Source organism: Octopus bimaculoides, chromosome 29, assembly GCF_046866305.1.
Source record: "Octopus bimaculoides isolate indiv1 chromosome 29, ASM4686630v1, whole genome shotgun sequence".
Classification (NCBI taxonomy): domain Eukaryota; kingdom Metazoa; phylum Mollusca; class Cephalopoda; order Octopoda; family Octopodidae; genus Octopus; species Octopus bimaculoides.
In genome coordinates this window covers 4,476,166-4,490,445 of record NC_142956.1, presented here as the reverse complement: position 1 = coordinate 4,490,445, position 14,280 = coordinate 4,476,166, and the positions used below count along the sequence as shown (strand labels likewise).

At 38.9% G+C, this 14,280-nt stretch overlaps 1 protein-coding gene across 1 annotated transcript; it reads left to right on the top strand.

Annotated features, from left to right (window-relative positions):
* Positions 1-990: 990 nt before the first annotated feature.
* Positions 991-6,603, top strand: LOC106868085 (EGF-containing fibulin-like extracellular matrix protein 2). The gene is made up of 4 exons (XM_014913200.3): positions 991-1,148; positions 3,681-3,797; positions 4,339-4,455; positions 6,230-6,603. Exons 1-4 carry the CDS (start codon positions 1,127-1,129, stop codon positions 6,463-6,465), a joined length of 492 nt encoding a protein of 163 aa, XP_014768686.1. The 5' UTR covers positions 991-1,126; the 3' UTR covers positions 6,466-6,603.
* Positions 6,604-14,280: the final 7,677 nt, after the last annotated feature.

The window sequence follows — 14,280 nt, the reverse complement described above, 5'->3', positions numbered from 1 at the left end:
TTATGATTTATACAGAAGGGGGAACCTGCAAAGATTCCCATTTAGCGTACGCTGCAGAATGCACGAAACACAACTTGATTTATGTTGGTTGTACAACGGAACAATTAAACAAAATGTTTAATGGGCACAGATTCGACGTCAAGCACAAGAACAGTAGTTCAACAGAACTTGCTGAACATTTCGTTTCAAACGGCTGCAATTTTGCAGAAGATTTGAAAGTGCACATTCTCAAAAAATATCCTGAATGTACCCCACTTTCACTTCTCAGAATGTATGAGGAGAAATATGTTTGCTGGTTATTGACGTCACGCCCTGGAGGAATGAATAAGATGACAGGAGAATATCATCAAATTTATACAAAACTGTTTGATTGAATATTCTTCGTTCTCTCTTTTTCTTTTCTTTTTCTGTCGTCTTCCTTTTTCTTTCTTTCTTTCTGCTTATTAAAAAACTGACAAAAGCTGATGATGTCATTCTATCAACGTATGGACGCTGGTTACTCTCGTTCATAGTTTACGTTTGGTTTCTGAAATTTTGAATTTTGAATCACCTTTTGGTTTGAACTTGAGAAAGACAGACGTTCTGTCGAAATATTGTTCAAAAAATAAAACATCTAAAATCGCACTCTTCGTCTTGACTATTTACCTTCGTGAAGAGTTACGTCAATCCTTTTTTTTTTAAATATAATAATAATAATAATCTTTTCCACTATAAGCACAAGACCTGATATTTGGGAGAGGGGTATAGCCGAAATTTTGGGGTAGAGGGCCAGTCAACTAGATCGATCCCAGTACGCAACTGGTACTTAATTTATGGACCCCGAAAGGATGAAATGTAAAGTCAACCTTGGCGGAATTTGAACTCAGAAGGCAGTGACGGGCGAAATACCACTAAGCAATTCGTCCTGCCTGCTAACGACTCTACCAGCTCACGGCCTTAACAATAATAATAATATTGACAATAAAAATGATAAGAAAAATTATAATATTTGCTGTAATTTATACTACAGTGCATATATTTCTTTTCAGATATCAAGGAATGTGCAAGGAAGGCTTGTGGCTGTTATGCAAAATGTTACAACACCCCAGGTTCCTATCGTTGCAGATGTTATAGCCCCGGCTATCGAATGTACAGAGGAAAATGCGTTGGTAAGTAGAATGCAATAACAACAACCACATATTTAAATATATATACTTACACACGCAACATACATACATACATACATACACACACACACACACACACATATATATATATATATATATATATATATATATATATATATATATATATATATATATATATATATATATATATATATATGTATATATATATATATACATATATATATATATATATATATACATATACATACATATATATATATATATATATATATATATATATATATATATATACATACATACATACATATATATATATATATATATATATATATATATATATATATATATATGTATATATATATAGGCGTAGGAGTGGCTGTGTGGTAAGTCGCATGCTTACGATCCACATGGTTCCGGGTTCAGTCCCACTGCGTGGCACCTTGCGCAAGTGTCTTCTACTATAGCCTCGGGCCGACCAAACCCTTGTGAGTGGATTTGGTAGACGGAAACTGAAAGAAGCCCGTCGTACATATATATATATATGTGTGTGTGTATGTTTGTCCCCCCAACATCGCTTGACAACCGATGGTGGTGTGTTTACGTCCCCGTAACTTAGCAGTTCGGCAAAAGTAACCGGTAGAATAAGTACTAGGCTTACAAAGAATAAGTCCTGGGGTCGATTAGCTCGACTAAAAAGGTGGTACTCCAGTACGGCCACCATCAAATAACTGAAACAGGTAAAAGAGTAAAAGAATATATATATATATATAGAGAGAGAGAGAGAGAGAGAGAGAGAGAGAAACATGCATGCATGCTTATAAATGTACACACACATACACATACGCACACATACATACATATAAATACATCCAAACATACTTACATAGATATATACACATGTCCATACATGCATGTGTGTACTGGTACTTTTTATGTAACCCATATCAAAGGGAAAATATTCTTTTATAAACAAGACCCGAAATTTTGGGGGAGTCGGCCAGTCGATTAGATCGACCCCAGCACAACTGGTACTTAATTTATCGACCTCGAAAGGATGAAAGGCAAAGTAGACCTCGGCGGAATTTGAACTCAGAACGTAACGGCAGACGAAATACCGCTAAGCATTTCGCCCGGCGTGCTAATGTTTCTGCCAGCTCGCTGCCTCATATCAAAGGAAAAGTGTATGTTGGCACTCCATCGCTTACGACGTCGAGGGTTCCAGTTGATCCGATCAACGGAACAGCCTGCTCGTGAAATTAACGTGCAAGTGGCTGAGTACTCCACAGACACGTGTGCCCTTAACGTAGTTCTTGGGGATATTCAGCGTGACAGTGTGACAAGGCTGACCCTTTGAATTACAGGCACAACAGAAACAGGAAGTAAGAGTGAGAGAAAGCTGTGGTGAAAGAGTACAGCAGGGTTTACCACCATCCCCTGCTGGAGCCTCGTGGAGCTTTAGGTGTTTTCGCTCAATAAACACTCACAACGCCCGGTCTGGGAATCGAAAACGCGATCCTATGACCGAGAGTCCGCTGCCGTAACCACTGGGCCATTGCGCCTCCACTAAAAGAAAAGTATTAATAACAATTTGATATCTATGTTCCATGCTGGCATCGGGTGGATGGTTTGGAAGCCTTTAACGGGTCTCATGAATGTATCGTTTCCAAATGTCTTCTTTGCTATAGTTTCTATGACAGGATTTCCTTCCTAACTCCAGCCACTTAGCAGTGGGTATTGTTGTTTGTTCCTTCTCGAGCCATGCCTGGCTCATAAGGGCCGGTTTTCCCAGTTTAATTGGTGTATAGGTTCCCCAGGGAACACGGTCCGTCGCAGCTGAGCTGCTAAATACATGAGGAAAGAGTGAGAGAAATTTGTGGCGGCGAAAGAGTCAGCAGAAGTTCACCATTACCTTCTGCTGGAGCCGCGTGGAGCTTAGATGTTTCGCTCACAAACACACACATCACCCTGTCTGAGATTTGATCCCGCGATTCCTCGACCGCAAGTCCACTGCTCTCACTACTAGGCTATGTGCCTCCACAAAGGTGAGTACAGAGTCTGTTTTGCATATCAGCATTACTGAGGTCGTAGCTTACGAGAAAAGACCGGCGATACGGATGGGAAGTTGTGAGCAGGAGGCAGTTTTATAAGAGATGTGGGGTTTTAAGTATGAGGGAAGAGGGCAGGATAGAATAGGGTCTTGTCTGTAGAGAAGTAATATGGCTACTCATATTTTGGGAGGGAAAGGAGGAAGGATTGAAAGGGAGTTGAAAGAGAGATAAGCCAATGGCCCTCGATGTACGAGATAGCAGCAAATGAAAGGGGGAAGGAGAAGTTATAAGGATGTGTATGGGAGTGAGAGATAGGGAGTAGGTGAACGGGAAAATATGATGAAGGAAGAGTTGAGAGAAATAAGGAGAGAATGTGAGACAACAGCAGAAATGGGGTAAATTTGAGTGTATAGTGAATTGTGGGTAACAACAGCAACATTATTAAAAAATATAGTTTCATTTCCATATTTATATCTACAATATTTCTTTCTTTTTCAAATTCAAGACATCAACGAGTGTTTAAAGAAGCCCTGTCCTTCTGATGCCAAATGTTACAACTACCCAGGATCCTACTACTGTAAATGTAAACGTGGTTACCGATATGAGAATAACAAATGTGTTGGTAAGTAACACTATAAAAATTAAACATAAACAACAAAAATAAACATTTTAAATTTACCATTATTTAGTAAATAATTTGTGATGGTTGTTTAACTCTCGGTCAGGAATTTGATCCCGCGATCCCTCGACCGCAAGTCCACTGCTTTCACCACTAGGCTATGTGCCTCCACAAAGGTGAGTACAGAGTCTGTTTTGCATATCAGTATTACTGAGGTCGTAGCTTACGAGAAAAGACCGGCGATACGGATGGGAAGTTGGGAGCAGGAGGCAGTTTCATAAGAGATGTGGGGTTTTAAGTATGAGGGAAGAGGGCATGTTTAAGATACGTTGTTATTCAGCCGAGCTGTGTTGGTTCCCAAATCTGTTATTCGAAATACACCAAGAATTTTATTTATAAAATGAAGAACCCAACTATACGTCAAGACATACAGCAGTTGATTTATGCGGTGTAGTGTGACAGTGTCGATATGTTATAAACCAAGAGATACGGTAGTTAACTGCTGCATTTGTGTTTAAATAACATTTATTTATTTATTTAACAGATATCAACGAGTGTAAATATAGAGGAAGATGTGACCAAATCTGTATCAATACTCTCGGATCCTACTATTGCCGCTGCTGGAAAGGTTTTCAAATATTTAAGAATCGTTACTGCGTGGGTAAGTGCATCATTTCACGAAAGATTTTCTCCACTGACACACACACGCACAAAAACACAAACACACACACACACACACACACCACGCGCATATACACCCCCACTCGCGCACACACACACATACTCACACATCTCTACATTCTGACTTATGGTTGTCTAACCTGAGCTTGAATGAACCTTCCATTTTACCCACATATTTCCTTATGTTCAACAACCCCCTCTCACATTCCGAGTTCACTCCCCACCCATACACGACTGGTTCTATATTGCATTTACTGTTTTTCTTTTCGTTATTTAACTTTACCTGTGCAAGAGTCGTCTCCCTCTGTGCTGTTTTAGCATATTTACTAAAATTTACAAGTGATATACAAGAGAGTCGCATCACAATAATTTTGGGAAGAAATGTATGGGTATTGGGTGAAACCAATGGAAACTGTAACAACAATTGGATACCGCTAGTGAAGTGCAGATCTATCTGAACATCAGGTGGATTTGCACACTGTTTAGTTGGCACTCCGTCGCTTACGACGACAAGGGTTCCAGTTGATCCGATCAACGGAACAGCCTGCTGGTGAAATTAACGTGCAAGTGGCTGAGCACTCCACAGACACGTGTACCCTTAACGTAGTTCTTGGGAGAGATTCAGCGTGACACAGTGTGACAAGGCTGACCCTTTGAATTACAGGCACAAAAGAAACAGGAAGTAAGAGTGAGAAAAAGTCGTGGTGGAAGAGTACAGCAGGGTTCGCCACCATCCCCTGCTGGAGCCTCGTGGAGCTTTAGGTGGTTTTGCTCAATAAACACTCACAACGCCCGGTCTGGGAATCGAAACCGCGATACTATGACCGCGAGTCCGCTGCCCTAACCACTGGGCCAATGCGCCTTCACGCACACACACACACACTGTTTAACACACAGCCACTCCTACGCCTATATATATATATATATATATATATATATATATATATATATATATATATATATATATGTATGTATGTATGTATATATATATATATATATATATATATATATATATATATATATATATATATATATATGTATGTATATGTATATATATATATATATATATATATATATATGTATATATATATATACACTTAGCACAAGGGTCTACATGAAATATAAAAGTGATGGATTTTCATCTTGATCCTATGAACGTAAGTGTAGAATCAGCTCACTGGTTTGATGCAGAATAAATAAAATCTCACTTTTCCCTAGATTGGTGTATATTGTTCCATACACTTTATTCCCTTTTACGTGTAAGCGAAAGCAGGGTGTTGTAATCGCTCGTCGTTGTGTTTTATCTATGTGTTTTCAACATTACTGGAAAACAGCAGAAATACTCATTGGATGAGTATATCCGCATTGGCTCGAAGTTACAAATTTCCCGACATGCAAGCAATCGTATTATTTTTTTTCATTTTCTTTTTCATATGAATCGACCCTCGTATCTTTGCGCGTAGACAAATGTGCATACATACATTTATACGTACATACGTAAATACATAAATAGACATGCGACTTTCTGTGCGTGAGCGTGTGAGAACGTGCGTGTGAGAACGTGCGTGTGAGAACGTGCGTGTGTGTATAGTGATGGATTCGAAGGGTTTTCTTTATTTACCACTTGAATTTTTTTTAATTCCACGGGAGTATAAGTACCTATAATGATGATACTGTGCGCAGGGTATGCATCAACTCTCCGATGCCTTTATTTTAATTAAAACTATGTATATTTCTTTCCTCCTTATTTTCAGACATCGACGAATGTAGATGCAACAATGGTGGCTGTCCTTTTCCCTATAGATGTATTAACAAGCCCGGGTCCCACTACTGTGAATGCCCCTTCGGGTTTACAGGTAAAGGGAACTTCTGTCACCTTGTTGTACCAGAAAATAAACTGAACTTTACTCTCCCAGACAAAAAATCGATTCTACCAAGAGTAACACTACCGCCTGGTCGTGCAGCTCCTGCATCACCACCCATAAAATAGACGAATTGGCCATAAATGGATTCTTCCCATTGTCCTCAATCGAGTCTGACATGGAATCTAAAAAAACGTCTACAGCAACAACTATCACAACTATATTACATAACATAATGGAGTCCTAGATACACATATCCCTACCTGATAATAAAACACATAACACCCTAATCGGATAATTTTTATATCACGTGACCTCTACACTAGACAATCTTCATGCAAGATCACGTGATGACGATCTCACAAACTCACCTTATATCACTGTATTACTTTTATATTTTTTCATTTTATTAACTGAATTGACTACTCAAATAAAACAATATTTTAATCGCAAAAATGTCTTTGTCTGTCTTTAGCGACTAAAAGCCAAGGGTAATGTGTGTGTGTGTATGTGTACGTTTGTGTGTGTATGTGTATGTTTGTGCGTGTGTGTGTGTGTGTGTGTATGTTGTTGTTGCTTCTTGATTCTGGAGCCATGTCTGGCTCATAATCATTGGCGTATAGATTCCCCACCTGAACGGGACGCCGGTCCGTCGCAGGTGCAGGAGGAAAGAGTAAGAGAAAGTTGTGGCGAAAGAATCAGCAGAACTTCGCCATTAGCCTCTGTCGGAGCCATGTGGAGCTTAAGTGTTTCGCCCATAAACACACACGTCGTTCGTCTGAGATTCAAACACGCGATCCCTCAACCGCGAGTACGCTGCTCTAACCGCTACACCATGTGCCTCCACCTCTCTCTCTCTTATATATATATATATATATATATATATATATATATATATATATATATATATATATATATATATATATATATATATATATATATATATATATATATATATATATATATATATATATATATATATATATATATATATATATATATATATATATATATATATATATATATATATATATATATATATATATATATATATATACATATATATATATATATATATATATATATATATATATATATATATATACCAAGGGACATTTATGCAGATATAGCAATTTAAAGGATAAGACTATTACAATAGATAATACTAAGTGGACTTTTCCTTTTTCTCTATCTTTTTCTTTTTTCTTTGTGATGTAATCTTGGGACTAAAAATGTTTGCGGCTGAAGATAGCTTTAAACCTTCCTTTCTATCAATTATATACTCATATAATGATACAACGACAGTTTGTGTATAAAGCTTGAAACACGTGTACCGCGATATCCTTTGTGTTCTATTTTCATTTTACGTTTTAATGAGGGGCTGTGTGGTAAGTAGCTTGCTTACCAACCACATGGTTCCGGGTTCATTCCCACTGCGTGGCACCTTGGGCAAGTGTCTCCTACTATAGCCTCGGACCGACCAAAGCCTTGTGAGTGGATTTGGTAGACAGAAACTGAAAGAACCCTGTCGTATATATGCATATATATATATGTTTGTGTGTATGTGTGTCTGTGTTTGTCACCCCAACATCGCTTGACAACCGATGGTGGTGTGTTTACGTCCCCGTAACTTAGCGGTTCGGCAAAAAGAAACCGATAGAATAAGTACTAGGCATCCAAAGAATAAGTCCTGAGGTCGATTTACTCGACTAAAGGCGGTGCTCCAGCATGGCCACAGTCAAATGACTGAAACAAGTAAAAGAGTAAAGAGTATATATATGTAGGTATTAACAGTAACTGCTCGATAAAGTGAAGTATATTGCCACATAAATGTGGCTGACCCCTAGGGGTGGAAGGGAAATAACCCTGAAACCCGGGTCCGTTCGTGCTACAGATCACGATGAGAGGGATAACTTCCCTTGGCAAAACAAACAGGACACAGAAGTGTGTCGATAAGCCAGCTGGAGGAGATGTCCTCCTGGGGCTAAAAGCAACAGTAACATCCACCCCTAGGGGTCAGCCACATTTATGTGGCAATATACTTCACTTTATCGTGCAGTTACTGTTAATACCTAATTTAGAGAATTAACATTGCTTATATATATATATATATATATATATATATATATATATATATAGAGAGAGAGAGAGAGAGAGAGAGAGAGAGAGAGAGAGAGTTATTAATATTTCTAAGTCTCTCTAAAGGAGACTACGGCAGCGGTACTGGAAATTAATAGTTATCGCCAAGCCAACATGGCAGTCCCAAAATTAGGACGAAAGCTGCCGTGAATTAGCTCCAAGAAGCCATCGCCTCTAGCTAGCTATGTGACACACGAAACCTGTGTCCTTTATAACCTTCGAACAGGGGAGGTCAGCAGTGTCCCCCTACTGGTTTGGCATCTGCAGACTAGACTAGTTTCAGGGTGTTGCCCCTTGTCAATGCAGAGTAGCCAAGCCTTAGCCAGGCGGCGCTGCTGACTATCTGCTCGAAGGTTATTTATCTAATTTCAGTGGAATCTATCCACTGGTTTTCAGAAATAGAGTTATTAATATTTCTAAGTCTCTCTAAAGGAGACTACGGCAGCGGTACTGGAAATTAATAGTTATCGCCAAGCCAACATGGCAGTCCCAAAATTAGGACGAAAGCTGCCGTGAATTAGCTCCAAGAAGCCATCGCCTCTAGCTAGCTATGTGACACACGAAACCTGTGTCCTTTATAACCTTCGAACAGGGGAGGTCAGCAGTGTCCCCCTGCTGGTTTGGCATCTGCAGACTAGACTAGTCTCAGGGTGTTGCCCCTTGTCAATGAGAGACTTAGAAATATTAATAACTCTATTTCTGAAAACCAGTGGATAGATTCCACTGAAATTAGATAAATAACCTTCGAGCAGATAGTCAGCAGCGCCGCCTGGCTAAGGCTTGGCTACTCTGCATTGACAAGGGGCAACACCCTGAAACTAGTCTAGTCTGCAGATGCCAAACCAGCAGGGGGACACTGCTGACCTCCCCTGTTCGAAGGTTATAAAGGACACAGGTTTCGTGTGTCACATAGCTAGCTAGAGGCGATGGCTTCTTGGAGCTAATTCACGGCAGCTTTCGTCCTAATTTTGGGACTGCCATGTTGGCTTGGCGATAACTATTAATTTCCAGTACCGCTGCCGTAGTCTCCTTTAGAGAGACTTAGAAATATTAATAACTCTATTTCTGAAAACCAGTGGATAGATTCCACTGAAATTAGATAAATAACCTTCGAGCAGATAGTCAGCAGCGCCGCCTGGCTAAGGCTTGGCTACTCTGCATTGACAAGGGGCAACACCCTGAAACTAGTCTAGTCTGCAGATGCCAAACCAGCAGGGGGACACTGCTGACCTCCCCTGTTCGAAGGTTATAAAGGACACAGGTTTCGTGTGTCACATAGCTAGCTAGAGGCGATGGCTTCTTGGAGCTAATTCACGGCAGCTTTCGTCCTAATTTTGGGACTGCCATGTTGGCTTGGCGATAACTATTAATATATATATATATATATATATATATATATATATATATATATATATATATATATATATATATATATATATATATATATATATATATATATATACATATATATATAGAGAGAGAGAGAGAGAGATATGCATGTGTATATATGTGTGTCTATATATATATACATATATATAAATACACACACACCATCACACACGTCAGACATCTAACACGTCAAGGTGATCGGCATTCAAGGATAGATAATCTCAGTCGGCAATGGGCTGGGAGAAAGCTTTCAGATATGACCAGGGTGAAAGTGGTGAAGACTTACGTTCGTCATGCGACTATTCATGACTGGTCAATATGAAGGCCATTCTCTCTCGCTTTTGTGAAGAACACCGGTTCCGCTTTTCAGACGGATTTTTGGCTGTTCCGTGGCTAATGTTATGCAGACGTTCGCTGAGATTGCGATATCTCAAGCGTTCTTTTGACGATGAGCAGGCGGTTGGCGTGCTTTGTCAGACTTTGCCTTTCATCGTTTCGGTAAGGAAAAAATAGGTACCAGTTGCATACGGAGGTCAATCGACCAACACACTTCCTCTGAATTTTTGGCTTTCTTCCTATAGCACAAAAGATCATTATTATTATTATTATTATTATTATTATTATTATTATTAAAAACTCTCGGATACTTCTTATTTATTGGTTGTTCTTCCCTTGGAAGCAGGCAATAACAAATCAGCAAAGGCTTCCAGTAGTGCATTCTCCTGTAACTCAAAGAGAGAATACTCTCCTTAGAATGCGAGCTGTACCCAACAACGCTGTCGTTTGGATCACTCCGAGTCTGACAGTAGCTCCAATATTCTTAATATGTTTTTCAAAGCTCTTGGAAACTGCTCCTAATGCTCCAATTACCACCCGTATCACCATTACTTTCCTCATGCCCCAATAACTTTCCTATCTCGTCTAGCAGTGGTTGGTATTTTTTTACAGTTTTCTGTTTCCTTACATTTCACCCTATTATTATTATTATTATTATTATTATTAAGGGAGAGAGCAGTGCATGCCATCAATGTGACACGGGGGTAAAATATATGAAGCCCAGCATACCCATCATGACTACCCGTCTGATAAGGGTACACCAGGCGCATGCATCACAACCATATGTGCGCGACATGGTGATCTCCTATCAATATAAACAGCGCATGACCTCGCAGGTGGGGCCCAGTTAGAATTTTATTCAGGTCGAGTAGCCCATCCCGCTCAAAAGGTCCCTGAATCAGGTTTGTTTAAGGATGTTGAGCAAAACACTCATGTTTCCAAAGGTGGATTATTCAAGTCCCAAAGAATTCCTCTCAACACATGGCTATGATGCTCCCCCATTATTATTATTATTATTATTATCATTATTATTATTATTATTATTATTTTATGTTTGACTTTTGTTTTGCATTTGTACAAGTTGGATCCAAGTCTCACCCAGAGACCTCAAGAGACAACAAGTTAGAAGTTCATGTAGGTGTTATGCCTAGGGTACCATATATTTGGATTTGTACAGTTTTGTTCAAGTGAATGTTTAAGAAACCATAAGAAAATTATGTTTGCTTTAAAATTTGAGATCACATAGACAGTATTTTACGTAGGATATGGGCAGTTCCCATGAGCACTATCTTTTGGACTTCAGCCATTTTGGGGTTTCCTGGTATCTGAGCTGGGTAGTAATCAGCCCGTTTCGCTGTCATTCCCAGGGCACCTATGACAATAGGTATTGTTTTCGTCTTCAGATTCCACATTTTGCTAATTTCTATTTCAAGATCTTTATATTTGCTCAGTTTTTGGTAGGTCTTGACAGATACGTTTATATCAATTGGGACAGTCATATCAATGAGGAGGCATGATTTTTGTCTGAAGTCTTTCAGTATGATGTCTGGCCTATTTGCGTCTATCTTTCTGTCAGTTTGAATGGTGAAGTTCCAGAGGAGTGCAATGTGATCATTTTCAAGTACTGGGGGTGGTTTGTGTTCCCACCAGTTTTTATCATGGGGCAAGTCCAGGTTTTTGCATATTACCCAGTGAATATATTGTGCAGCTCTATCATGCCTGTTAAGATACTCTGTAGGCGAGACAACATGATCGATGGTCTCATTTTGTTGTTGGCATATACGACATAATGGGGAGCTGCCGTTCTTTAATATGTTGGCCTGGTAGTTCTTTGTAGGTAGGCATTGATCTTGGGCTGCTATGATAAACCCCTCTGTTTCTGATTTCAAGCCAGAGGCCATTAACCATTGGTGGGTAAGGGCTTTGTCAATATCTGCATTATTCGCTCTCTTTGGGTATTTGCCATTGAGAGGTTTTCCATGCCATTTTTCAGTCATAATAGCTAAGGCAGCAATTTTAGCACGGGTTTTCAAGCGCTTAGCTTTTTCTGTAGGTGTTTCTAGTTCGTCTAATTCTTGAATTTGTTGCAATTGGAATTCACTTAGATATTCCTTTGCCTGTTTTGTTACTGAGTAAGATGCTTTCTTGCTTTCATATTTTAAGACAAGTTTTAGCATCCAGTCCTCAGAGTTTTTCATATAGGTGTCTAGGCCAATTGTGGCTACCTTCATTGATAATGCCAGCTGTAGTAGTCCTCGACCTCCCTCTTTTCTTGGCAGATAAAGACGTTCTATATCTGCCTTAGGGTGGTGCATTCTATGCATTGTCAACAGTTTTCGTATTTTTCTGTCAACATTACATATTTCAGTAATTGACCAGTTAACGATGTTGAAACTGTAAGTCACGACTGGTATGGCTAGAGCATTGATCGCTTCGATCCTGTTTCTCGCGTTCAGCTCTGTCTTCAGTATTGCTCTCACCCTGCGATAACATTCTCTTCTGATCCTTTCCCTCATCACTGAGTGCTTGATATTGTCCCCTTCAATTACCCCTAGGTATTTGTAGCTCTCCGCTGGTTCTAACTCTTTTATGACATTTTGCTGGTCAAGGTTCACATTAGATGTATTTGTCATTTTTCCTTTGATAAAGATAGCTTTTGCACATTTATCAAGGCCAAATTGCATCCTGATGTCATCACTGAATTGTTTAACAATCGCTAGTAGGCCTTTGAGTTGTTGGTCATTTTTTGCAAAGAGCTTTAAATCATCCATGTAAATGAGATGATTTATATTTTTATCAAATATTTTATAACCATACTGTGCATCATTGAGCAATTTTGAGAGCGGTATTAGGGCTAGACAGAAGAGGAGTGGTGATAGTGAGTCACCCTGGAAAATGCCACATGAAATTCTTACATCTCCAGCATTTAGAGATTCATTGTCATTGTTCAACATCAGTGTGGTTCTCCATGATCTCATACTTACAGATAAAAAGTTTCGCAGAGTAGGAGCTATTTTATACATTTCCAGACATTTCCTAATCCAGCTATGTGGTAGGCTATCAAAGGCCTTTTTATAGTCTATCCAGGCTATTGACAAGTTTTTGTGTCGCTTGTGACAATCTTCTAAGATCATCTTATTGATGAGTCGCTGATCTTTACAACCATAAGATCCACGTTTACATCCCTTTTGCTCATTAGGGAATATGCTACTTTCTATTAAAAAACTATAGGTGTACTCGGTTAGGACAGATGTTAGCGTCTTATACATTGTTGTTAAGCAGGTTATGGGGCGATAATTTTTTGGTTCGTTTGTTTCCTCATTTTTTGGAAGCAGGAATGTTAAACCATTAACTAGCCAAGAGGGCATCAAACTAGGGTTTTGCAAAACATCGTTGTAAAGTTTTGTTAGCAGTTCATGGCTTTCTGGGAAGGCATTCAACCAGAAGTTAGGAATTTTATCCTTTCCTGGAGACTTCCATTTGCTTGACCTCCTGAGAGCAGATCTTATATCTTCTACCCTGACCCCCTCCCATTTTTGCTCCTCTAAGGAGTCTAGGTCTGTAGCTATTCTATCAATCCAAGGGGCCTTTTCATTGTGTGTTTTATCTTCTGCCCAGATTTTATTCCAAAATTCTTGCACTTCTTCTTTTGATTGGACAGACTTTATTGTTACTGGTGTTTTCCCTATCTTCCTGTAGAAATTTTTGGGGTTATTTTTGAACATGTTATTATCTCGGAAGAATTTAACACGCTTTTCATACCTTATTATTATTATTATTATTATTATTATTATTATTATTATTATTATTATTATTATTATTATTATTATGTTATGTTTGACTTTTGTTTTGCATTTGTACAAGTTGGATCCAAGTCTCACCCAGAGACCTCAAGAGACAACAAGTTAGAAGTTCATGTAGTTGTTATGCCTAGGGTACCATATATTTGGATTTGTACAGTGTTGTTCTAGAGAATGTGTAAGAAACCATAGGAAAATTATGTGTTTGTTTTAAAATTTGAGATCACATAGACAGTATTTTACGTAGAATATGTGCAGTTCCCATGAGCACTATCTTTT